Raw genomic sequence first — 27,748 nt, 5'->3', positions numbered from 1 at the left:
GGACATGACATTTCTCCAGATTGCAATATGTCCATTCATTTTCAGATACCAGTACTGCTGCTTAGGATAACTACTGCACACCAGGAAATTACCAAAGGGATTAAAAAAAAGAAAGAAAAAACAAAACTGCCATGTGCTAAGAGAAGAGGGGACACATGAGCCAAGCTCTTTTCCAAGAAGATTATGCTAGAAAACTAAGCAGTGATCTGAAAGGATATCTTCAGATGAATAGACTCATATGCAGCCCATGTATTTAGCCATGTATGCCAACTGCCAATATAGCACAGCTCTGCTATTCATCCCATCTGATTGTAAAAGGGTGGGAGTTGAAAGCTTTGCACTGCCAAAATGCCAGCCACTAGCCAAAAGGTACATTTGGTTGCTTGTCAGCGCAGCAGATGTGAAATGGGCAGCCTTTCCCTTTTCTGACCTCCTCAAGGACAGCAAAAGCAGCTCCAGAAAAGAACGGAGAGCAGCAAAACTAACAGATTTTCTGAAAGTTCTGCTTTTTGACACTATTCCTACATCATGGGGTTTTTCCCCCCCAGAAATTTGTCAAGAAAAAATCATCCCCTTAATGTTTATCTCTTGTGTAAGAAAATCTAGGAGCTGAGGACATCCAGATTAAACAAAAAAGGAGAGAGTTATCGACAGCAGCAAGAAGGGCTTGTGCTGACAGGATTAAGTGGAATGCTGACCAGCATGGGGGCATACTGAACACGTAGGACTGAGACACCACAGAAAGATAAATCCATAGGAAATCTCTGTTTTCTCTTACAAACGCCCTGCTTACTCGCTGCCTTTTGAAGCACTAAAACATATAATGGGGTATCCCATATCTGGAGACACTTTTTTAAAAATTCTATTATCATCTAAGTACCAGAGACAGAAGTTGCTTCACCTTGCTGTGCAGCATGGAAGAAAATTACTGTGACCATAAATACAGAAGGAGAAGGCAGGAGGAAAGGAGTTTCACTTAGTGACTCCAGTTAAATCAGGGCTGGGGAGAAACCAGGTGCAAACAGGCCAGCTAGAAATCTGCATGTAACAATTCTACCCTTAGAAGATATTCCTCTAAGTAAAGATATGACAAAAAAGCAATCTTGCTGTTTAACACAACAACAAATATTTGCCCCATCCTACCACAATATAAAACAGTCAAAAGAGGGTGTTAACTGCACCAGCTCGACAGATTCCATGCAAAACAGAGACAGCAGAGATGTGAGTAGATGTACAGAGGACAGGCTTCACAGAGTGACCATTCTGAAGTGGAAAGGAGGCTTGCTTACCACCTTCTAGGAAATCCACCAAAAAACTGACAAGCCAAAAGTACTCAGTTTGAGCTTGAAAAATGCTAAGATTTTTACATCTGCCTGTTAGGAAGAACTCCTGTATTGCATATAATTCTAAGCAAGCTGATTGGATAAATCCACAGATGATAAGCTTTTTAAAAGTTACTCATTTAATTAGCCATTGTATTTTCAAATTGGAAACTGCATGTAAAGCCACTGGGACACTGAAGTTATTAAAAGTAGGGTTTATTTACAGAGCCATTCTTAGCAGCATATTTAGTTAATAAATATAGGTAAATTGTATGTGCTATTAATAACCTTATTAAAACAGTTAACCCAAGCACATTTCTTTCTTAATACAGTGAGCCATAACCTTCTCAGAGAACCTTTCCTTTCCTGTTCAAGGAAATTTACTGGGACCAAACTCCTATTTTTAAATTCAGGCTATAAGTGGTATACTCAAAGAGGTTAATTTGAATGGCCAATGTTTTAACGCATACTATCTAATCAGAATAATAAGAATTTTAACATGTGCCACTTAGTCACAACTCCTTTAAAAAAACCAAAAAGTTCTTCTGTTATCCTGGTAGTGCCAGGAAATAACGGAATTTCACCTCAGCAACCCTGCAATACTTTAACAAAGCTCAGATGGAAACACCTCTATAATTGAACACATTTCCATCTACAAAAGCACCACCAACACCTCCAGCTGGAAATGCCAGGGGACAAAGGCAAAGACTAGGAACCAATTGTCTCAAAGGAGAACGAGGTTTCTCAATTACTATACTGTTACTGTGTTCTCTCAATTACACATAAATATCTATGAGATTTTCCAAGTACTCCTGAAGTGAATGAACTATATTCTCACTATATTCCATTACCTTTTCCAGCCCAGAGAAGATGCAAGGGGATAATGTGCCACAGTTACATGCACACACACAAGTCAAGGAAGAGCTAGGTGATGTGTTAGGCTCTGTCTCTTTGATCAGTGTTTCTCCCTTAACTGCTGAAGATTCATGGCTTTCCATTTCTTCTGCCACCAGTTTCTCCACTGCCATCTCTACACAGAAATAGGACAACTCAAAAAACTTGCCAGTTCTGAGATCCAGTTTCTTGTAACAATATTTCAGTAATTAATATCTATCCTTTCTTCAAGCTTCCAAAACTCACAAATGCTTCATTCACTCCATGCAATATGAGATACTTAAAACTCTGACACCTACGCTTGATCTAATACTACAGAGTCAAAGAGCAACAGGCATTTACAGAACACAATTCATCTTCAGATATTTTTGGCTACCTACCTTACTATGTGTTGTGCATCCAGAAACACCTGTTTCTCCGTACCAATGATATACAAAAGTCTAGTCAGATGCAGGTGGCTAAAGATATTAAGCTGAACCCCTTAAATTCAGATTTACAGAACACTTCTTCAGAGAAAGAAAGAAGTAGGGGAAGCAAAGACACAAAATTAATAATTTATTGAATGGTGCCAGAAATACACTTGCAAATAACATTTAAAGGCCCCCTACTAATTTCCGAACTCAATTTGCCACAGTTGCAGAGTTTTTCAGCTCACGTCAGAGCCAAAGTCAAGGGTATCCTTTTGCCATCCTGCACACAAATTTTCTTGCATTTCCCATAAACAAGTCCAGTCCCCAGACCTCATTTTCAGGCCCTCCTTTGACTGAGTTTGATCTGAAGATCAAACAGAGTTCACTGCTTCAGTATTTGTTTGCATAGTGCGAGCCTGAAAACACCAATAGCCCTTTCTTTACCTGAGACAGTATCTTGTAAACAATTCATTCCTGATCACTCAGGTCCAAGATTTTTTTCCCCACCAGCCATAGTGTTACATTAACATAGACAAAAGGTACCTAGTCTAAACGGCTTTCACAGTCTCAAAAGGAAGGGAGGTGATCTGGAGATGGAGGGCAAAGCAGCCCCAATCACCAACAGTTTTGTTGAATACAACCATAACCAACTAATGATGAAAGTTAACATTTTTTTTTTACAAACATCTAGGAGGAACTGAACAATACTAATGTTGTGTACTGACTTAACAAATTCCTTTATAATGGCAGAAAGTAGTGAGAGGAAGCAGGATTTTTCACTTCTGTCTTTGTTCAACTACCATTTGTATGGCTCAGGTTTTGGTTTGTACCGAGGATAGTTCACAACATTCCATCCAGAGATTTTTGTCCCTTAGAAATGGATTCTGGAAGGATCATTTTGCTACCTCCAGTGTTCAAGGCTCTAAAATGTGTTACACCAAACAAAACAGAAGTGAAGGAGAACTTTCTGTAGTACTACAGTACCAAACACTGGAAGAGAGCAGCTTAGCCAGTTTGATGTGTGTTAGTGAAGAAACAGAACAATGTATGGCATCAGCCTGCAAGACCAGCAAGCAGTATTCTTTGTCAGAGACTCAGGTGGACCAATATCTGTATAGTCAAGTATTAATGCCTAACAAAAGCTCTTGGCCATTGTCCATGTGAGGCCAAAGCGCTCCAGGGAATCCCCAGGTACTCCTGAATTCTCACACTGCATCAGACTCTGTGTGGAGACAAGAACAGTCCTTCAATGCCTGCACACATTATAGCTTTCTCCTTCAATTCAGTGAAGGAGAAACCACCTTCTAGTGAAAGATTCCCTGCCTCTGGTGGAAGATTCTCTGTCCATGGCTAGGGCTGGAACTAGATGATCTTTAAGGTCCCTTCTAGCTCAAACCATTCTATGATGACTTCACATTCCTGGTCTCACAAGGTATAACTTCTTTCAAAGCATCTAGATTGCTCCTCTTTTTTCACTGTCTTTACTTCATCTGCTTATTAAGAACACATCTGTTGCCACTTTTGTGCTTTAAGATAGGAAATAGATCTTATCCAACATAACAGAGCCAGGCTTTAAAGCATGGTAAATATTTGAGTCTTCAACTTGATTTCAGTACCAGAAGACCCACTGCTTCCTCTAAGGATGTACCTTAGAGGTACAAATATCATGGAAAAGGTAGAGAACTGGGGAAGAGCAGTCAGCCTTGTTTATTAGAACTGGTATGGGATGAACAACACTTGGTCCATTGTGCCATTTGCCCTTTTTAAGGCCAAGTTGATTGCACAATAAACACCATTTCATGCCTTATTTTATGCATACAAAAACTCTGTGAGTGCATAAACATCAAAAAGCTAAACAGTCCATGAGAGAGACTGCAACAAGGCTGGAGGGGTTACTAAACCCCATTTGGCCACAGAAATTGTCTCTGCTGTGGAATGAGACAAACAACTTTGATTTTCCACAAGGCATTTCATCAGGAAGGTGTATGGCACACAGTAATTGCCCATGTTCTCCAAAGTGTTGAGGCAGATGATCAGCTGCATACCTATCCTCCTCCTGGCCCAGCTCCCAAGTACTCTGGCATTTCCCCCTGTAGCCTACATGAATGTGACTGAAGACAAAGGCAAACTGCATTAAGGTTTCTGGCAGTTGCGTAGCACTTCACGTTTTAAGGACCACAGGCTAGGATTCAGTTACAACAGTAACTGTTTACAACATGCTACAAATACCCTGTTAGGAAACATAACAGCTCCAAACTGCTCTGTTCTGTGAAATATGTCAGCTGAGCTTAGCCAGGGTACAACCATGTTAAGTATTCTGCCCATCCTTGAAATCCAAATGTTCATGCCACCAAATCTGACTAATCTCTCACACACACTTCCTGGATAAGAACCTAAATGTGGCTAGATTAATCTCTAAATTTCGGGGGGGGGTGGAGGGGGGTAGATTTGTTGTTGTTGGTTTGGGGCTTTTTTGGTTTTGTTTGGGTATTTAAATTTTTTTTTAATTTCAAATAAAAGTAGTGTTTACTGTTCTACATCATTTGCTTCTGTCCTTATAAAACAGGACATGTGAAAATCCAGAGGCAAATAAAAGCTGCTTCTCTTCAGGGATATGATATGAACTTCAATATACTTCTCCAAGTTACCTGTTACCTCTGACACCCCATTCAGAAAATCACTTCCCTCTTTTTAAGGAAAGAGCACTTACAGTAATAAGGAGATACTGCCTTTGTTACAGCTTTAATTTAGTCTAATTGCCCAATTACAGCTGCTCCCATTTTCACAGGAGGCTATATTATTTGAAGTATTCCTCTACCTAGCAGTCTTTGCTGATATCAAACAGGTACAGTGCAATTTATTTCAGATAAAGATGAAGAGAGAAACAAAGTAAAGCTTCCAGGAAAGAGCACAGCATGACTGTGTTTCCCCTCAGTGGCAAAATCTAGCAACTTCAAGAACAAAATGGCACCAGAAACCATCTTTAAAAAACACACAAAGGTATAAGGAGGGAGAGGGAGAAAGAAAGATTTAAAAAAAAAAAGTAGTAAAGGACTAGCAGTTTTACAGCTGTATTTGGAATAAGGGACTACCCACACAAAGAATGCAAGGTGAAAAAGACTATAGGGAACATGAGGTGCAAAGGGAAGACTGTGAAGTAAATTTCTCCCAGATATTTCCTCAAAGAGTATGGCAAATTCAGGAACAGATTCCACAGCAATTGTGCAATGCAACCCAAAAGAGCTAACTGTTGTCCAGGGATATTTATGACGCTTTATACAGGGAGACTATTATCCCTTGGAATAGACTACAGAAGAATCATTTTGCTACTTCACAGGTCCAAAGCTCTAAAAATCTGTGTTACACTTAGGAGAGTAAAAGTGAAGTATGCAGAAGTGATCAAAAGAGAACAGGCTGGGTTTATAGCCTGCAGGGGAAACAACTGATCATATATTCTTCCTATGACAAACAACTGAGAAAGTAATTGAGAGTCTAGCAGAAACCAATGTTGTTACCTCAGCATTATTGATTTTCGGCAGACATCTTAATCTAACACATGACAAAACTTTGGTCATTCCAGTAAGATATAGCTTTCAAGGAAAAATGATATTTATAAAGGTAGTTTATGGTTCAGTTAGAGATTCTTATGAAGTCAAGCTCAGGCTATAAAGGAATGGAAAGAAAAGGACTCCTTAAAACCAAAATAGATAGAAAGTTCGATTAAAAGGTGAAAATATGATTCAAGTATACTAAAGCAGAAGGATCTTCTGATGTTCAAAACACTAAAAGGAGATAGTAAAAACATAACTTTAAAATACTGTACTCATTCTTATGAGATCCTCATTCTTATTAAAAGGATGAGTGCCACTGAAGTCTCACAGTTCACCTGTTAGGCATTCTTTTAAAAATTTCTTGCACAATTTACTAGAAATGTTCCCACTACATATAGCAAAAGAAACTGAATGGTTTACACGTGTGTATATAAAAAATGAAGCCATGGCAGGATAAGAAGATAAAAGTCCATATAGTCCTTTTTTAACATTCAAACTCAAAGAAATACAACAATAATATTAAAAAATTATTAATACATAGAACAAAACCTCATAAAATTACAACAAACATCTTAAAAATAGATGTTGAGAGAAAAAAGTGAGAAAAGTGAGTGTGGCTCACAGCAATTACAAAGACTGCCTCTTCAATTAAAAAAAAAGGGGGGGGGGACGCAGGAAAATAAAGGGAACACGGTATACAACTAAAAAATTCCTTCCTATCTTGCCTCTATTTCCTCCTACAAGCAGCCTGCTCTTTAGAATTTCAGATGCCATCCTCTGCACACCTTGCTCCCCTGTTTCCTGGGGATATCTGAGCCTTTCCCCCCACTACAGCTTTCAGCAGGCATGGGGTAATGCTCCACTCATGAGTTTCAGGTGATAACACTAATTGGGCTCTCTCTTCAGCAGGTGTTTTCTATCTGCTTAAGTAAGTACTGCCTTCTTCCCAGCTGCATCATATTAGCAATCCACAGCTGATTAACACAGATTGCCCCTTCTCTGGTTTTTCCAACTGACAAATACTCTACTAAGAATTCTTGCTTTTAAGTCCCAAAGATAACAGCCAAGCACAGTTTTTACATGCTTGTGACAAATTCTTACTTGTGAAATGAAATCTGACCTAGAGCTCTCTAGAAATCAGGCCTAGTGAGTTGGCCATTCATCATTCTTTAATATGCTTGGGGTAGGCCATCTAATACCAACCTCGTCCTGCACCTCTCCTGCCATCATGCTGCTGCTGCTTTTGTGCACTCTCGGACAAATGCCCTTAAGGGAAGGGAAAAAGCACTCGCTTCCAAAAGTACTCTTTATTTTTGGTATCCATTTCATGGCTGGTATGAAACAAATCCAGCTTGCTGGGCTCTGACATAGATTTTTTTCAGATGTCAAAGAAGAGAGGCAAAATATATAGGCATGGAAGAGCCTGGTTAATGAGGTGTCACAGTTATGGTTGATTGTTCACTGCTTCTTTAATTTTATTATTTGTATCAGAGTGATAAGGAGCAACATTTCTCACATTTTGTTTATGCTCTATACAATTTAAGGCTTAAGTGGAACAGCTTCTTGAGACTCACAGCAGGCTTTGTAAGTGAAGCAGAATGCTCCACTCAAGTTGTGTCTATTTCAGTCACCTGAGGACTATTTGTAGGAGCAAATTAATGTTAAGCTTTATTCCTCAGTAATAAACACCCATTGTACCACTTGTTCCATGCGTGAGCTGGACTGTGACCTGGAAGGAGATCATTCAGAAATGTCTGACACCTGTTTTGAGGAATTCAATGTGCCTCTGATCCATGAACTTCAACTCCTTTGTCAGGAGAACTGCTTCTATCATTGGATCTGTCAAGCTGAGCCACTGACAAGCCATTTCACTGGGTCTCCCCCAGTCAAGCTCAATTTGAGTTTTACAGTCCTTGATACTTGTGGGATATTGTCATTGAAGCCATTAATGTATTTTGCACTGGGAATTATGCGCCTGGCAGGGGCTATCTCTCCTCACGATATTTGTATGTCCAAAGCTCAAACTAGTCTTGTAATGAGATTGCAAAAAGTAGTCATATATATTCAAAATGTTGGCCTGTAAGCCAGCAAGGCCTGAAAATATTTACCAATATGTCAAAATGCTTCTAGCTGAAAACCATTTCTAAACCATTCACTGTTTGCAAGTTTAATGGCTTAAAGCTTATGGGCTCATGAATCACCTGCTTTCTTAGCAGCAGCATTTGAAATGTTGATATCTTAGCCTTGAAATAGATGTGAAGGTACCACAGCCTTTACAAGCTGTTATGGAAAGACATACTTTAAAAGCTCTCACAAAAGAGTGACTGCAATAGAAGCAGCTGAGCAGGATGAAAGTAACTGAACCAACTTAGTTAAAGTCATTGTTCATGTCTGTGTTCCATTTCAGTGATTACCCTCCAGCTGGACAATGAATCATATTAAAGGAAGCTTTTCTATTTACAGTTCATCTGATAAAAAATCCAGATGACTTCAGAAGCAATGATGAGTATTTGGGAAACTATTAGTCTTATTTCAAATTACTGAATTCAACCAAAAAAAAAAAAAAAGAGAGCAATTTCATTTACCACAATTTTTTTTTTTTTTTTTGTTATAAAAACGTACCATTCTAAAAATTCTAAGATTTTTAGCTTAGAAGATAAATGAACATTTATGGGGGAAAAATTGCTGTAACAAATATGTCTGGAATGAGTATCTCTAAGGTCAAGTAGGTTATGCTGGGAAATGGCATACCCTGCTTTACAGAACTGCAAAATTAAAAGTTAAGCATAATACTAGAAAGATAACAGGGATGGAACAGACAAACACATAGCAAAACCAATTAGAAGAAATAAGAAATCTCAATTGTGAATAAAATAATAATTTCATGTACAGTCCTCTAAAATATACCATAAAGTGATATCAAGGTCTTGCAAGGGGATATACACTGTGGACTGTAAAATTATAAAATATATACATTTTTCATCTACAACACCCAAGACAGATGAATGAACACATAAATATGGTAAATAAGTTCTGTTTCAATTTTTTAAAGAAGATATTACAAAAATCTATTAAAATAGAATAAATAAATACAATTGAATGCTTATGGGTTCAGGTATTTGTGAATATCTTAAAAGGTAAGGAATTCATGGCCTGATGTCTTTTCTGAGTATCTGGCCCAATCTATGCACGCATTCATCCAGTGTCTGTGCAGACAACTTGCAAATATGCCTCTTCCCTCCTATCCTCTTAAACCAGATTAAAATCTCAATCTGTATCAAACATTTCTCTGAGGATGGCTAAGATCAGGTCAGCCTCAGCTCTACAAACTTTTTGCTCCATCAATATAGATAAAAATTACTATTTTGACTATCACTCAACCTATAACTCTTCATTATCAACCCTCATTGCACTCCAAACCCTCATACTCAGCTATGCATAAACAAGCAGAAATATTTAGACATGTTTTCAAGATTGTATTTTCATGTTCACAATTAAAAGGTTTGTCTAAGGTCTCATTACCTTGCTTACTACAGCTTCTTCCCCCAGCTCTCATCTCATTCAAGTCCCATTCACCCAGAATTTCAACCTAACCAGCATTTTCAGCAATTAATCTGACCATAGGAATGCATGAATGCATTCTTCTTTGGTTTCTCTTGTATTTGGGCTTGTACTCATTCTGCACTCATACTTGATGTAAACTTTTAAACAGCTCCAAACTTCATTTTCCTTCCTGTTGATAACTCCTTTAAACTTTGCTCTGATTTCTCCTCAGAAATTTGAGTTAGGCTACTGCCCAGCACACAGCTCATTACAATCCAATTCCCTACACTTCCTGCCCATGACATGGTTTTACATTCACATTACAAGCTTTTGGGGACAAAGACAGCTGTCTTCTCTTTCAGCTGTACACAAGCATCAAACATTTTTTCCACTTTACTCACTAAACTAAATACACGTAGCATTTACACTTGCTTTTCAACACTTTGATGTGATTTAGAGGACTGTGTAACTGCTATCCTCATTGTAAACAGAGGAGAGCAATGCCTAGATAACTAAGACTTTAAGTAAGCAACATTTAAATTACACTTGAAGCCACACCACTGCAGCCTGGATGATGCAGACACACAACATGCAACTCCACTGAATGCTTTCCAGTGTCATAGGCCAATACAGTTTCATCAAATGTGTAGGGCAACAATACATGCAGGCCTTATTTCCAGTGGGTTGTGCTGTTCAAACATGCCTGTACATACTTCCTTTGGGATATCTGTGATACACAGTGATTTTCCACCACAGAGTGAGTATGATTTTAGAAAGAGTCATCTATGCCCAGGCTGTTCATGCTGGACAGAGGCTGAAACACCCATAGATTTTACTTCTTTTTAGTGCAGCAGTAAGACTATCAGATGTTCACTGCTCTTTACCACCACCTTGGAGCAGGCCACAGAACATCACCAATGACCTGGAAGGCACAGCCTGCCAGAACAGGCCGAGTTCAGGTAGCTGGCGCATGGAAGATTGAAGAGGGAAATAAAAACAAGAGCAGGAAAAAAATGTAAATTATGAAGAGAGTGAAAGGAAAAACTTTCTATACTCAAGGCAAGTCATTTAGCATTTCACAGTGGTGCCTCAGTTACCAGGCACAACTGGTCCATGTAAAAATAGTTGCAAATGAAAGGCAGAAACCCAGAAGTGAGATGACAGCCTTATCAGTAGGCTAACCCTCTGCCAATCCCATTTCTACAATAAGTCTACACAGATGCTGCCGAGGCAGATGGTGTGCAACATTCTCACATAGAAAAACACTCCTGGAAGGAAGGTTGCCGGAGAAGAACAGGCTATTTCATATATCAATTGCCCAGTGTCTGTAAAACCTTGAATAGATTATCTATATGAATAAAGTGAGGATTTGTACACCCTGAGGTCAGCCCCTATCCTGTCTGTCCTGCTCCATATGTTTTACAAATGCGATCATGTTCTGGCTCCAGCTTGAATATGCTTCCAAAACCCTCCTATCCTTTCTAGAATGCAGTCCAAGAGAGAAGGCACTTTCAGGCATATCAAATATGCCTCCTGACTACAGCACTGGGAGCAATCCTGAACTCCCACAAAATCTGTGCAACTGGACTGACCTTAGAGATTTAGGGAGCAGTGGGGTTTGTATCCAAGCCCATATTATACTCGGTTTTTAATCTCTAGGTAGCCTTACCCTACTTAGCACAAGTAGTAGGCAGAAATCTACCAAAATGTTTAAATGCTCAGGTAGCCACAGCACACTGCAAGCACATATCTGATAAATCTGTTAATCAAAGTTTCTGTTCCATATATATCACAGAGTTAAGTAAACTGAAAATGCAAATGGCTCAAAGAAAAGCTGATGGCTCCATTCTGTCCAGCTGGAATATTATAACTCTTCTAACCCCTCATGGAAGTTTGTCATCATATCATAAATATCTGAAAATTTACTTCCCTATCTAAAGGAAACATTGTCCAGTACCGTGATACAGTAAAACACCTGACACAGCCAGCAAAGGTAAACTATTACTGATTAACAGCTTGGGGGTGGAAGGAATTTCAGAAACACATTCAAGTATATTAGCAATTCACGTCACCAATTCTCTTGGAGCTTTCAGAAACTTGAGGTTCCCAGAGATATCCAAATGGATCATCCCTTCTAGTCGAGAGGTCAACACAGCACTGGCAGCTCGCCCTTAGTGCTTTCCATTGAAGAGAGCAACCCTCAGCTCCTCTCCCTCATGCTGCAGTTGTACAGAAGAATCACTAGATGGAGCCGCACCGTCACAAATCTGATTTATGGCCGCTGCAAGAATTGTTGCCTCCTACAGTTGTTTGGCCTAAAACTGACACGTTGCAGCACATGCTGATAACTCATCTTCTGAAAGACGGGATGAAATGCTCTCATTTACAAACGCAAAATGTACACAGAGAAAGTGACAAGACACTGAATGAAAAAAGCCACCAAGAAACCAGTGACACTCACAGCTTTCAAAATCAAATAAATTTTAGAAGTGAACTGGAAGTTATTTTATCTGCCAAGACAGATCATATGTCTCACTTTGTTCTGCAAATCAGAAATCACAGCAGACTCCCTAGTGAGTGGCATGATTAGTTGCTGCAAAAGAAATACAAGAGCTCTGGGGGCAAGCTTTGTAAATAAGCTCTAACACACTAAAAATGCAGTGATAGGCAAACACAATTCCCATAAATACCCTAGTGATATACTTAATCCCACACTTAAGATGTACTTTAAAAAGCACTAACACTGACTAAAACTGCACTGACATTTGTTTTGCTAGCATAGGGAAGTAGCTGATATGTTTTCATCCAAACCTACCAACACACAATTCATCTGGCTTTCTGAAGATAGAATATGTGCCAAAATGCCATTTTTACCGGCTTTCATCCTACATCTGTGGAGGCCAAGTTGCAACCCAATCCATTCCTATGTATTCCTAGTCTGTGTGCAACAGCACTAATTTAATCTCCCATAGAATGTCAAAATTATAGATCTCCATATTTTGCTTGTGTTTTCCAAGACCCAGATATTACCAATACTTCACAAAATGAAAACCGAATTCCCAGCCCATCTCCAAAAGGCACAGAAGCACAAAAAAGTTTAAGCTGACTTAAAAAAGATTACACAATCACTTGTCACTTATAAACCAACTCCCTCAGCAACAGATCTGGCCCGGTATGAGATCCCTCAACAAGGCTGCTAGGCAGTGGCAAGGGCACTGCTCCACCTCACCTGGAAGGTACTGCAGAAGGGGGCTGAAACAGCAGTGGAAGAAACCAGGCCCTATTCCCTCTCCCTTGGACAATCTTCCTTGACTCTTTTCACCTGGAGACTCACAGGTCACAAGACTAAAATTCCAAAATCGTACATGCTTTTTGACGAGCAGTTGCTCACGCCTCAGCTGCAAAGAAACCTGTGTTCTAGAGGAAAGAGAGAGCTCACTTTCCGGGCTAGTTGGAGTACCAAGCCTCTTAGGAGCATATTTCTGTGAAAAGCTCCATGAGAGCCCATTACGAGCACACTTGGGTGTGTTTTAAAACGAAGACTGCAGTGAAGCTGTAGCACAACCAGCCCCTGAGGAGGTGGTGGCACAAATCCCGGGCGCTGTCCTTGTCACTTTACGCACCACAGCCGAGTCTGTCACCGAGAGGAAGGCGCACAGCTCCCGCGGGTGACCCACGCTCTCGCCAGCCCGGGATCGGGCTCGCGGGGACCCCCAGCGCCCCCGGACCGAGCCGAAGCCGCCCGCGGGCAGCGCGGCCCCGCCCCCGCGGCAGGCGGAGCGCCCCGCACCGCCCCGCGTAACCCGGCGGCGCCGCTCCCCTCGCTGCCGGCTCCGAAATGCCGCTTCTCAGCGTGCCCAAAGAAGTGGCCGTGGGGACGGCGATGCTGGGGGTCGCCTTTGCCGCGGGTGTGCTTGCAGGTAAGCGGCGCCCCCAAGCCACACACACGAGACGTGAAGGCTGCGCCTTCCCCGTGTCCGCCCCGGGGACGGGACGAGACCGCAGCGCCCGGCGGGTCCCTCCCGGGGCGGGCAGGAGTCCCGGGGGCGGGCAGGGAGCAGACCCCTGGGGCTGCCGTGCGGGCAGAGATTTATTTTGCTGAGCTGCTGCAGTAAATACAATGATATTCTGAGAGCCCAAGCCGCTTCCTGTAATCCAGCTACTGCAGTGTGGGGCCGGGGACAAAGTCCAGCGAAAGCGAGAACACGCTCCCCGCCCGGTGCCCTGCCTGCGTTTGTTCGGCCAGCCCGGAAAGGCCGGGGTGTGGTCCTTGCGCACAGCACTGCTCTGGTGGCAGTTTCGCTTTCATCCCCCGGGGGCACCGGAAGAACGAGCCCATGATCCAGGAGGGGAAGGAGACTGCTGTTGACTTTGTAACACGGGCACTTACTTAATCTTTGATTTAAGGCAAGTTGTTGAAATCATTTACATCTCGGCGTGATCGTCTATAAAATAGAACCATTAATAGAAAATAAACCCCTCGAAATAAAAGCGTTCTGTCTAGCAAACAACTACCAGGAGAGGTGGAAATGAATTTGTTGTTATTTCTTCAAAATAGTTAATCCATTTGGTAAAAGAAACATTGGGCGTGAAAGCTGCAGTCAGTTCTGTATTTGAGCAGACATGTACTGAAACTTCAGCTTTCAGCGCCTACTTTGTCTGCATACTGGTTCCATGCTAAACAAGGCATTTTGCAATACCACATTTCCCCTGGCTGGAGGGCAGGACAGCATCATGAGGAGAGCACAGGGTTTGAGAAGACACATCAGCTGATGGAGCTAAAACCCGGTGGCCTCTATTCATCTGCAAAAGAAGGCCCACAGACTAAGAAAATTGTGCACCTCATTCATTTATCTCTCTTTAAACTTGCCCTTTGAGTTTTGATGGGGTTACTTTTCCTGTAAGATTATGGCAGTTTGTAACCATCACATTGGCCACTGAAAAACACAGTACTAAAGCCTTTCCCTTTCAGCCTTTGGCGGCCTGGAATGGACATCTTAGAGACTAAAAAGGACAAAGGAAAAAAAATTATAGTCCACCTGGTTGTCCAGCTATGTTGCATCTTCCATTTTCATGGCTGTTTTAGAGCAGAGAACTTTTTAACCTTTGGTAATACTTCAATATTTATTTAAAATGGCAATAACTGAAAAGTGTAGAAGTTCTTATTACTTATTTCTTGGTAGGTAAAAGATACCCTTCTTTCATTTTTGGGACCCCAAGTGGTAAGATCGGAAGAAATAGTCCTCTCCGGCGATACATACTGGATCACTCCTTGCGGGAACATCCAATTCTCAAGAAGCTGCGTCTGGTCAGTATCACCCACACCCTGTCCTGAGCTGCTAGGATCCTGGTCACATCTCCCTCCTCCCTCTCATTTGCATACCCACTAGAGGGGTTTTTTAAACTGGTAATACCCAGACTCTTCTATGTTCAGGGCTACCTACATGACCATTTATTATCCATTGTAGACATGTCTTTCTATCCTCGGCTCCCAAGGCCACTTGTCAGGGCTGCACTTGATTTGGACTTGAAGAAATGACTTTTGTTCACTTTGGTTGGCATGTAAGGAGCCTGTAGCTCAGAGAAATGATGCCTTCCATCAGGCTGCAGTGTCAGAGATGAGATGAGATATTCTGAGTCAGGTTTGAGTCATTTCAGGTGAGACAAACTGTTCTTGTATAAAAGAAATTAAATGCTAACTGCTGGAACAGGTTGGTTGGAACGATCCCTATCAGAAGAAAGAAAATAGGAAGATACGCTTTCCCTTCAATGGTCATGGCACAGCCCTGCCTCTCCCATTGCCCATTCCTCAGTGCCAAGAGCCCTTCCACCCTGGCATGGGCACAGATTCTCCAAGTTTGTATTCTGTAGCCCAGACTACGTGGTCTGACCTTTGGCAGACATGAACCTAGCAGTTCATTAAAGCATTCTACACATCTTAAAGGAAGTGCATCTCTTTGCACAAATTCACAGAAATAAAGGACTTTCACGGTCAGAGTTCCTCTATGATTCTTCATTTAGTTACAAATATTGCTGCATTTGCCACAGCCATGGTAATATCCTCTGCTTATGACACACATAACATCCTCCTTACTTATAGGTAAATTCAAGCCAATTTCTGGCTCATAGATGGCTCCATCTAGCTCCATCCACAAAGCAATCTAAAATGAGAAGACAGAGATGTCCGTTTTTCCTGGAGTTTCACTGCGTTTTTTTCTTTAGGATATTGGTAGATTGGTTTTTGTTTGATGTGATACGTTTGGCTTTTTTCCCTTTCCTAGCTCACTGCTGATCATCCCCATGGCAGAATGATGGTGTCCTGTGAGGAGGCTCAGCTTATGGCAAATTTGGCCAAACTCATTAAAGCCAAGAAAGTTATTGAAATAGGTAAGAGTGTCACTTTGTAGTAAAATAAAACTCTTGACTATCACTCTCCAAATACAGCCATGTTTAACATAAAATATCCAAATACAGGAAGGTACTGCGTAACTGTCAACAAGCAGGTGGGCAAACTACAGCATGAAAAGGAGTGTCTGATTTGCACTTGGTTGCCACTTTGTCCAACTGTGCATTAAATAGTTCTGGCATCAGGATGGATGGCTCATCCATTCTGAGGCAATCCGAAAAACTGGGCTAAATGGATCTCTTGAGTCTTCAACAGTTGAAGGACAGGGTGTATTCTGTCCTTCCTGTACCATTTTCTTGCTAGAAGAAGAGATTTTGCAGCACAGGCCCTGTATCAAATCCACTTTGCTTGAATACCTGTATTACCAGGATGTCCGAAAAGACAGGCTGATGCTGAGCAGCCAGGTATGGGTTCCCACCATCTTCATTCTTGGCCTGGCTGTTACAATTCCCTGGTATTTTGCTGCCCATCCAGTCTCTCTAGGTTACACATTCAAGACCAGACTCTGCTTTGTCTGGCCACGAGCCTTTTGGAAAAAGCTAACATTGAAGTTTGCTAAAAAAAAAAACTTCTTCTCAACCTACCATTACATTAAAATGGAAGGAAAAATGCAAAATCTTTACTGTCTATTAACAAATTGCCATCCTTGATTCCTTTGGGGATTTTATTCCTAAAGAGAGCCCTGTAACCCTTTTTCCATAATACAATAAGTGTTGATGTCTCTTATGGTTTTCCTAGGGGTGTTCACAGGTTATAATGCCTTGAGTATGGCACTTCTCCTGCCAGATGATGGCCGAGTTATTGCCTGTGATATAAATGAGGACTATGCCAAAATTGGAAGGCCGCTGTGGAAAGAGGTAAGCAGCATCTCCTGTACACAATGGGGACAGCTGCCTTTACATGTGAAGAGATCTTGTTGTTTTAGACTTGCAAATTCACACAGAAATATTCTTACCATTAAAGGAGGCTGATAGAGTTCTGTTTGGGAAGAAAAATAAGTGGTGTTTGGAATCCAGAAATAATAGGAAAACTATCTGAACCCCAGTCACTCCCTGAATACAGCCTACTAACAGCCTACCATTAACACTGTTCTTTTTCATCTTAGGCAGGAGTAGAGCATAAAATTGACCTGCGGATTAAGCCAGCAATTCAAACACTTGGTAAGTAACCTGAAATAACAGATTTTTTTCCCCTTCCCTAGAAATAGAAGAGGGATGCAATAGTGATGAAATTTAAGACCAAATATGGTTGTGAATGTGATCCCTTTTGCTAATAGGGAGGCAGCTTCTCTTGTATTAAAAAGTAAAAATCTTTAGGAGTTCACAGTTTTCCTACCTACTAGTAGGGAGGAAGAAAATGCTTGTCCTGTGTTGTGGGCTGTACTGGTCACTCACCTGTCCTGTCCATCACTTTGTTTAATTTATCAAATACTATACTGCTTCTGGAAAGCTGATTAAAACAGACTAACCAAACAAAGCCAAATTTCTCTTAGCATTGTCCATTCTGAGCAAGTATTCCTTTGTTAAGAGAGGAAGAGTTCCCTGAAAGGGCTGAGGTGCAGAAAAAATTCAGAAGCCAATATATACTGACCAGATGCAGCTCCTTGAGAATTGGATGTTCCCGCAAGGAGTGATCCAGTAGGTATCGCCAGAGAGGACTATTTTTTCCCATCTTACCACTCGGGGTCCCAAAAATGAAAGAAGGGTATCTTTTAGGCTGAATTGTGTTCAGAGTAGTTCAAATTTAGGACGTGCCAAAAGCATGCAAGGCCATTAGTGAGGCAATGACTTCTCTTATTCAAGGAAAGAGAAAATGTAAGGCAAAGGAAATACTAATATATGTTCTGAAAATACAATACATTTTCTAGGATTGTTGGATGCAGAAGATTTCCAGCAAAGGTATTTACAGGATCCACACCTGATAACCTTGTATTACTTTCAAATTCATCCTTTCTAAAGAGGCAAACACAGGCAGTTAGTTGGTATGCACACTCCTTGAAGTCTGTCAAAGCAATGCTTTGTCCAGGCATTGCTTCAGACAGAACGATGATCTGCTGACAGAGGCTAAGGGCGAGTCAGGGGGTGTCAGAGGACCTTAGGAGACAGAAATCACCTCCTCTGAAACTGGCAATTTGGAATTCTCAGTCAAGAAATCTGTTTAGGAGAACTTAAAACTGGATTCTACTTGACTTGGCCCAGAGAGGGACTGCTTACAGCAGTTTGTTGCTGCAAATATCTCTGACAGGGTTGTTCATGACCTCTGTCATGGCCCTTGATCTGCAAGCAAAGATTAGCTTTTAGAACCTGTTCATAAAGTGAGAAAAATTCCAATCCGCTCAAGAAAACAGTTCTCAGCTGAAAAAAAGCTGAAGGTGTAGAGTATGTCCAGTTTCAAAGTGCTTGATTTGTTTTTGCTGTACCTTTCAGCAGTCCCAGCTGGATCCTTCAGGTTTGGAGCTACTCCACAAACTCCTAAGCATGCAGACCTCAGTAACTGTGTTTTATGGCATACATAATGTCTAGATTGGTTTCTGTGGGATAAGCTTTTCTAGTAATTACCTGCGAAGGAATAGGCTGCCTGGTCAAGGCAGCAGAAAACATTTAATGAGAGCTTTGACACAAATGGATTACTTCCTCCTACACAGCACTAACCAGGGTATAACAACTCACTGTGTTGCTCATCTAGATGAACTGTTGGCCAATGGAGAAGCGGAAACCTTTGACTTCGCTTTCATTGATGCCGATAAAGAAAGCTACAATGAGTACTATGAAAAATGCTTTCACCTCATAAAGAAAGGGGGAATAATAGCTATTGATAATGTAAGTACTGCAGTTCTGATGGTAATGCACAGGCAGTTACACATAACACAATCAAAAAGAAAATTCAACATAAACTCTTTACGTAAGCTATATAAAACACTAATAGAAATCATAGAAATTTTTTGTTATTCATTACAGAGAATGCCCTGAATTATTCTTGTTTGTCTTGTAGCCTATGTAGAGTACTGACACAAGATCAAAAGTAGCGCTTGTAATCAGTAACTATTAATAAGTTATCAATTAACTACTATTACAAGAAAAAAAGGATATTAAACTTATTTTGGCTTCAAATCTACAGTAGAAGTACAATTAGCAAGGCCTGTGGACTCTGTCCCACTTACTTTTGAGAGTTCCATGTCAGAGACCATTAAGATGTCTGAAATACAACAAATAATATCAATCTGTAAGAAATATACAGGAACTTTTCCAAAGCTTCCTTTGTGGTCCAAGGACCATATTAGAATGAAGGAGGTGCATCATATTTCTTTTTTCAATAGGTCTTTTGGAATGGAAAGGTGCTAAAACCAAGGAAGGATGACTTGGCAGCGCAGAGTATCCACCGCCTCAATGAGAAGCTTCTCAGAGATGCACGTGTCAATATCAGCATGCTCCCAGTGGGAGATGGAGTCACATTAGCATTCAAGCTGTAACTCGAGGAAGCCCAGCAGATGGGAAATATCAATCAAATCATCAGGAAAAATGAAAGTGGAACAGTATAAAAAATTCAATTTAACCTATATCTCCACTGGATAGCATAGCCTGGGAAAGTAGACTTTAGGAGCAGCTGGATCCTAAGGGCAACTAAGTAGAGAAGAGAGATTTATTATGAGATCTTCTATGGTTTCTTACTTTAATTGTAATAAAGGAAATAAACTTACGTGAAATTGTCCTTGTAAGACAGTGGTTGAAAAAATCCTCCTGTATAGATTGTCCAAGTGCCTCAATGCAACAAAGTAATTTTCTGTCCTAGAAGAGCCTCTTGAGCAGTGGAATAATCAGTCAGTACCATCAAAAGGAAAAGAAGTGCAGTTCATTAATGTTTATAGCCATAATAGAAAAATGGATTTTTAATGAAATGACATTGAGGAGATTGCTAGCCTTCTCAGAGTAAAAATATTCTAAGTCGTTCCTTATTTTTGAAGGATACTACAGAATAAGCCTCAAAAAAACATCATCTGAAAAAAAAAAGGTGCTTTTAAAAGCTTGCCAAAGGACAAACAGTATTCACAATACAGTAACTATTCTCTAAAACCTTTTTGCACCAGAACTGGATTTCTTTAGCCTAGGTAACAGTGCAGATAGATTTTTTTTTTTAAAGTCAGTATGAGGAAAAGCAAATGGGCAAGAAGCAAAGCAAAACAATTCTCCCTCTTTCCTGTGTCCCTCCCCCTTGCCCCCTCAAAGAAGCAACTTGCTAGATGCTTGTTTCCTAGAAAGATGCAAGCCTACAGAAGGATCCTGATTGTATGAAGATGCAATACAGCTGTGAACTGGCTGTTCAAACTGTTATTGCAAACAGAGATTCCCTTCCCTAGGCAGCATGTAACAAAATTTCAGCCCACAATTCTTTAGTACAGATAAAAATTGATTAAATAAGGAACTGAAAGTAGGATTTTACAAGCAAAAGCTTCACTGGTAACTCTTTTGGGGGACTGATAACACTGGGTATCATATGTATAGAGGAATGTTCAGTTTTGTTGACATCCTGAAGGGAAGCTCTATCAGAACTAAGAGAATACTTTGTCCATTTGCTTAAACAGTGCACTTGAATGACTTGAGACACTGGTGGACACAGATTCCTTGTCTCAGAATGTTTAGGACTGTCTACTTGGCTCATATTTTGAAATTTCAGCTGGGTGGCTTGGGTTCTGGTAAGGGGCAGAAGTTCAGAGCATGGCTCTTGCCTGTCTCAGACACTTGCCATAGCATACTGCGGTGGAGAGCAATGAAGGAAGGAAGCATTGCCTGATGGCTTCAGAGTAGGGTTATGACTGAGGAGATCTCAATTCTATTTCTGTCACTTCCACTTCAAACCCTGATTCAGCAAAGCATATCAGGATCTGCTTAATTGAGGACTGACTGCAAAATCCATGTCTGGGAGAAGGCCAGGACAAGGTGCGTGTTGCCCTTAAATGAGAATTTAAATAGGATATGAAGTTTGCCCAATTTGTTTTCTGAGTACAGATTTACCCTCAGAACTTCAAAACTCTGCACTCCTCAAATTTCTTCTCTGCATAAAAGAAATGATACCTTATTAAATTCTTAGTGGCTATAACAGCTCTCAGATGGAATGGCTAAAGGAGGGTACAGGATCATTACACTTCTGCATGCAGAGCTTCTGGCCATGTTTTGCTTTACAGTTTTACTTTGTCAGTACATACCAAAAGAATCCTAAGGGTTAAAAACACAAAATGGGACACTTTAAGAGCAAGGGTATCTTCTCAAATTTTCCTGCTTTCAGAGGCTAACAGCTGATAAACTTGTGCAAGCTAGAAGCTGTTAAGAATACATACCCTGCCCTAAAAGTACCATGGTGGCCTTTCCCAGACATGGAGAAGTCATTGGAAGTCATCAATCACAGACTGCAACTCTTTTACTACTATTTTCCAGGTTGCAAGAATCCTCCCAGTGAAGCTGAGCCAAAAATGGGCAAGCATCATGAGTATTTTTGCAAGAAACTAAAGTTTAGCAACATTCAAAACCAGATACAAGCACTCATAGTTGAATAATTAAAAAATAACTATTCTTTCTGTGGTGGGAACTAGCAAAGTCCCCATTACCTATGCTAGAGGAAGACCTAACAAGTGCTTGAGGCTAAAGCCATGTGCAGCAGCCAGCTATCATTTTGCCTCTGCTTTGGGCTCTGTTCCATTTTAAATATGCAGATCATAATGTGAGTATTTCATCAAACCTGTCTCCATCCTGATCACCTAATTACCATTAGAAAGAATAGCAATGTGTCCCTAAACTATAGATTGATGAGCCATCTGTAAGTGGAAACAAAGAGCAGAAGGAAGCTTAATTGAATCAAATATTTAGAATACATTACTCTATCTTGTAGTTACTCAGAAACTGGCCTTCTCTTCAGGCTTCTGTCCTGCACAGCTGGAATTCATCACTGCTAACTGCATTTGATCCTTCACCCTTACTATGAAATGACTGCTGATAATATGTAATCATGGTTTAATTTGAGTGCTGAATCGGCTATGGGGAATTTGTGGGGCCATGAGAATTTAGACTTCCATTAGCTGATGAGAATGGGCCACCCACTAACACAATGCCAAGTCTTTGTCTCTCTCTAATGGAGGCACCAGGTATGGAACTCGTGGGTCTGCTCACCCCTCTCAGGCAATGCACCTGCCTGAGCTACTGCTCACACTGTAGAGGCTCAGGATTTTCTGCCCCAGGAGAAGAGCTGACCCAGGGGCACAGCTGCCGCCCAAACCCTCCCAGCCCAGCTGTTCCTGCAATACCAACATCTCTTCTGCTTGCAAGAGAGGATCCCAGCCAGCACAGGTGACAAATGTACAGCTGGGACTTGCTCAGAAGCAAATGGGGCTGAAGGATGGGTCATTAACAGAAAAGAATGACAACAACAACGAAAAAAATAATTCCACCTAGTGTGGTAACTCCCAGAAGCCACCATGAGAAAAAGCATGTAATCCTAGCTGCTGGTTAGGTATCTGAGTCCCTGCTCCAAAGACACACATTCAAAATTGTATGGTATGATATTTACAGGGAAGGGAACTGAAGACTTTAAGAGTAGGCTTTGCATCTCCACTAGCTAATTAAATGAGCAGGACTGAGACTAAATGCTCAGAAATCTAGAGAGATGGCTACCCCAAAAAAACCAGCTCATTGTCCAAGGGTAGACACAGGGCTCAAGGCTTGGTTCTGCATTTTCAATGCTGCAGCTTTTAACCCTGCTGGGACATTGGGGGATGATGCAGGGAGTATCCTCAGTCTCTCATGTTACTAAAGAAAGCAATGGCCTAAAGACAAACTGGGCTACTGAGTCTAACATAACTTTCATGCATTTCCTGAACCTCTGACACCACTGTCAGTCCTTCTTTTAACAAACTCAAGTGTTTTTAATCAGCAGCTGTTGCTAGCGGGGCTTAACCACAACACCCTACTAGCTGAGATTAATACAGCTTGGTTTTACCCATCTCATCTACTGAAAGTGCAGAGGTCTCCTCCAGTGGAGAAGGTGACTGTGCTGAGTGGCTCCATCCCTTCTTCCACAGGACATCCAGACCAACACAGTAGAATAACCTAAAGCACCCCACACAAACAATCTGGGCCCATTTCTGCATGGCTTGCAGCCCATTTGATTTTAATGCTCATTCCATTTTAATGGGAGAGGGAGCACTATCATGGCCTTCCCAGAATGAAAATGTGGGAATCACAAATACAACAAGAAGCATCTTTTGGGAAGGGATTGCTGATGACATCCCAAACAAGTACTGAGCGAGAGAATGACAAAGCTGGTTTTTCCCTCTGTGCACACCTAAGAGCTGCAAATGAGCATTTCCTGCCACAGTGAGCACTGAAGTTTCCTCAGAGAAGCTTAAAGAAATTCTTTTGTTTCCTAACTCATCACTTGCTCTGCTCTCTGGTCTGCTAAGCCTTTTCCCAGGGCTGTGGCGTTTCTCTGCTGCTGCATATTGTGCCAGTGATCTGCACTAGATGAAAAGGCTCTGCCCAAATATAAAGCATTACCTCTGCATAATTCTAATCACACAAAATTGGCCTCATGCATTTGCAGCTACTCATGGTTTCTAAGTCACCTGTTTTATAATAATTTCTGAAGCAATGTTTTGAAAAAGGAAATGAACAAACATAAAACCTGCAAAAGAGGGAAATGAATGGGAGATTTCAGACAAGTTATTTATCTTCCTTTTTGGCTCAGTGCAATACTGTAGGGATAAGCACATAACTAGCTGCTTTAATATTTACTCTGATTATAAGAAAAATAAACATTGATGATAAGTCACTGCTTTCCAGGATTAGATTTCATATTTTAAAGACTGCTTTAAATTAATGCAGAAGCAAACATTATCTTTTCTTCTTATTCATATATTTCCCTAATGAGTTCCAAGCAAATTGTGCCTACTTATATTTTATGATTTTAAATAATTAAAACATTTTATGGAGGCAACTAAAATTCTCCCCAGAGTTAGCAGAAAGATTATTGATTGAACAGATCTCAGGCTACAAGGAAAAAATTATTATTTAGTTTAAAGGCTCATAATTTTATTCCTATTCACCTACTAAAAAACCAAGAGACTGTGCATTTTCCCAGCAACCTTTTGAGTTATGCTGGGGTAGGGACTTGGGTTATGTTGGTGAGATGAAAGTAGTAACTTTTTGACATCATGAAATTAGATTTCAGAAGATAGTTAATGAGAAAGTGTTATTGCTGCTGTCACAAGTAAATGCAATACCTAAATACTGCGCACCCACACAACACCACAGCATTCATTACCCAAGAAAAGCCGTACTGTACATTCACAACACCAAGCATTTTAATCAAATCCACAAATATAAAACATCAACAGAAGAAATCCATTCTCAGAGAGGGCTGGTTCACAGGATACCCAGGTTGTCATGTCATTTGGCATGGCCAGAGAAGTCCATAGGCTTATGGCCCAGATGTCACTGTCCTGTAGTACAACAGCCAAACACCCAGCAGCAGAAAAGGGGGATTCTTCCAGCATGAAAAGAAAAGCAAACAAGCCACCAAAAAAAAAAAAAAAAAAAACAACCAAATCTAAAAGAGACAAATACATTTTAAAACTGGTGCAAAGAAACCTTCACAATAAGGGAAATGAATGCCTGCAAATTCAAATAGAAATAACAGCTGCAGGTAAAATTTAGGGTTATTTTAAAGGAACCTTATGCTTGTCCATGATGTCACCTTGTATCTTTTGCTGTGTGGGGTTTTAGGAAGCAAACATTAGGTATTTACTTTTAAAGCTAACCAAAGCATGTAACTCCTTGGAATAGCAAAAAAAATCCCAAACCAACCAACCAAAAGAAAGCAACCAACCAACCAGAAAAGACCCAAAACACCTACAATACTTAGCTCAAAAATGCTGATTCTGAGCATTATTTTTACCCTGCATTCCATGTCCGACCCTTTTTCTTGCAACAGTGAAATTCACACAGGCTGTGGCTCACAGCTCTCAATGTTTACTCCATAAGGTAGGTCTTTTTCCATCTGCCTGCCAGAAGCCAGTGCTGCAGATATCTGCTACAAATCAAAACCTGGAAAGCCTAGGAGCAGAAACAGCTGCAATGAGCAGAACTGGAAAGCTTTCTCAGACAACAATGGACACCTTTGGATTCAAGGAGAGCTGTAAAGGCTACATGGGGTCAGGGAGGGAGTGGGCAGTGAGATCTCTCTGCCGCTCCATGTGGAGGGACACATATCTGTCTCCACCTCTGGCAATGTTCAGCTCCACAAACGGGTGAAAAAGGGTCCCTCAGGTGCCCTCACCAGCTTCCACCCAGCTACCAATGTATCCTCAGCTTCCTGGGCACATCAGCAGAGTTTGGACATGTCATTTCCAGTGTCACCTTCAACATCCTCCAGCCATCTAAATGTCAGCTGTGTAAAATGCTCTCCCAAGACACTTAATCCATCTTTTCTATGTAGTGTAATTAGTGGGGTCATTCCAAAGCAGAAAGCCACAGTTAACTGTGCAACTACTGTGCCATCATGCATTATATCAAAGAGATTAACACAACCTGAAAGAAAAAGCAAAGCCCTCCATGGTTTTCTTTAAGCAGCAGATTATGCTGCTAGATTGTGTTCCAGTGAGCCTCAAACCATTCCCAGTGAAGAGAAGCATTAATTCACTATCAAAGTACAATTACAAAACAAAACACACTAGGTCAAAGTCCTGACAAAATTATTCCTGTACAAAAATCTGGAGTTTCTCCACAGATGTTTAGAGCCAGCTTCTATATCACCACCTCTGGGTCTTCCCCCAGCTATTGTGGATTTTAGGCACAGTCATTTCCTGGGAGCTATTCCCACTAACAGGCAGTAGTCTCTCCTCAGGTCAGGAGGACTATCAAGACCCCATAAGGTGTCCTGCAGAATATCTGTGCCACAGCACCAAAGCTGAGCTCCCTTGGCCCTGTCCAGGACTGCTGCATGGGATCAGACCATCCTCACAGTTCTGATCCAAGATACTACTGAAGACTAACTCAAAGGAGTCAAAAGCACAGACAGACACATTTAATCAACACCCACAGACCCAGCACTTAAATTCCTTCTGTCATTTATAGAAGGTGTCTCAGGTACCATCAAGCCCATCTCACACCCCTCTCTCATGCAGCTTTGGTTACTGTGATTGCTGCTACCAAGTTTTCCTTTCTTGATTTTCAATGTAGTCACTCACCATAGATTGAGTCACCCTTTAGCTTAAGCTTAAGTTCAAGTGTATATTTAAACTTCCAGACTCAGACTATGGTAAAGTCTTAATGAATACTTTAGATGTGCAGAAGACAGGATCTGTCTGCCTGATGACCCAAGGAACCATTATGGCCACCTCTACATAAACTACACTAAGCTACATGATTAAGGCTGCAAAGCTAAGCACTGCCTATGTTGCAAAAGAGTCATCAAACTTGCACAAGCAATCAATTTTGACAGCCCCTACTACATGTAAGCATTATACTATAGATTTTAATTTTATGATCAAACATTTCTGCATTCAACCTTTGATGCAGTCCTTCCTGATCTTATTAGGTTTCATATTACTTTTTTTGCCTTCAGGCTAATAAACTGAGACAGGAAAATAGCTGGCTTTCGGCAGTCTGTGCCAATGGAGGATTCCTAGATCTCAGAAGGGCCAAGCAGCTTTGTGCTGTGGCCACAGTTCTCTAGCAAAAGAAGTAGACAAAATCAGGGAATCACCGGCACAAGTTACAACTGCCTTTTCTGTGTTTAAGTATCTTAATTTTCTGCTTTGGGTTTATCTTACTTCATAAAAGAACATTAGAATATGACAGCTGCAGCAACACAATCATTTCAGCTAACTCCTTATACTTTTTCTCGGGGGGATTAAAGGCTGTAAGTCAAAGGAAAGAAAAACTGAGGAGAAGTACCAACAGGTTTTCCCCAGTTATCCTGTAAAGTATTAAACTTAGAGCCTTTCTTCTTCTGGAAAGTTCACATTTTGAATGCTTTTCTGCTCCTCAGCTGTTCTCCCCCTTGCTGCTCTGCAGGCTGAGCTCTTTGTGCCTGTAACCCTGCCCTCAGGTACCAGCAGCTGCTGTGCAGCTCAGCCCATGGGCCAAGGCAGGCCTGTACCCATTCCCACCCAGGGAAGCACAGCCTCACTCTGCAGTGTGGCCACCTCGTGCCCCACACCCACCAGACCAGGCACATGTGACACTCCACGGTTTTGATTCAGGAAATCCCAGACAGACACATGAGGGCAATCTCATTTCATCAACAAGAAGCACAATCAGCTCAGCACAGCAGGTTTGTAGGGCAGTAGGCTCATGCTCTCTAGAGCCCTGCTCTCTCTGCTCACCAGTGGCTTATGCTTTGCCAGACCAGAGAGGGGCCCAGGACAAGCACCTCACATGCACTCCTCTGGCACTGGGGTGTGCTGTGAGCTAGGAGCAGCTGTGCCCACGAGAAGCTGCTGCTGATGACTGTGCTGGGACTCCACGTACACCTCTGCTTCAGCTGCCCACACACAAAAGGAAGGGTTAGGAAATGGGACTCTCAGCCAGATTGTTTTGAGAAAGAGAAGGTGTTTTAGTTAGGTTGTGCTGTTTT

The 27,748-nt window shown here is 41.2% G+C and overlaps 1 protein-coding gene across 1 annotated transcript; it reads left to right on the top strand.

Annotated features, from left to right (window-relative positions):
• Window positions 1–13,522: 13,522 nt before the first annotated feature.
• On the top strand, window positions 13,523–19,804 carry COMTD1 (catechol-O-methyltransferase domain containing 1). Its single transcript, XM_054277214.1, has 7 exons — window positions 13,523–13,640; window positions 14,904–15,028; window positions 16,002–16,107; window positions 16,865–16,983; window positions 17,232–17,286; window positions 18,812–18,945; window positions 19,443–19,804. The coding sequence occupies exons 1-7, from the start codon at window positions 13,559–13,561 to the stop codon at window positions 19,593–19,595; spliced, it is 774 nt and encodes a 257-aa protein (XP_054133189.1). The 5' UTR covers window positions 13,523–13,558; the 3' UTR covers window positions 19,596–19,804.
• The last annotated feature ends 7,944 nt before the right edge of the window (window positions 19,805–27,748 follow it).

Source organism: Melozone crissalis, unplaced genomic scaffold, assembly GCF_028551555.1.
Source record: "Melozone crissalis strain CALT ecotype California unplaced genomic scaffold, PUWL_Pcris_2 ptg000019l_1, whole genome shotgun sequence".
Classification (NCBI taxonomy): domain Eukaryota; kingdom Metazoa; phylum Chordata; class Aves; order Passeriformes; family Passerellidae; genus Melozone; species Melozone crissalis.
This window is presented reverse-complemented; position numbering and strand designations above follow the sequence as displayed.

Coding starts and splice junctions, on each gene's coding strand:
- COMTD1 (XM_054277214.1), top strand. CDS start 13,559: ATGCCGCTTCTCAGCGTGCCCAAAGAAGTGGCCGTGGGGACGGCGATG. Junction 13,641..14,903: donor TGCCGCGGGTGTGCTTGCAG/GTAAGCGGCGCC, acceptor ATTTCTTGGTAG/GTAAAAGATACCCTTCTTTC. Junction 16,984..17,231: donor GAAGGCCGCTGTGGAAAGAG/GTAAGCAGCATC, acceptor TTTTCATCTTAG/GCAGGAGTAGAGCATAAAAT.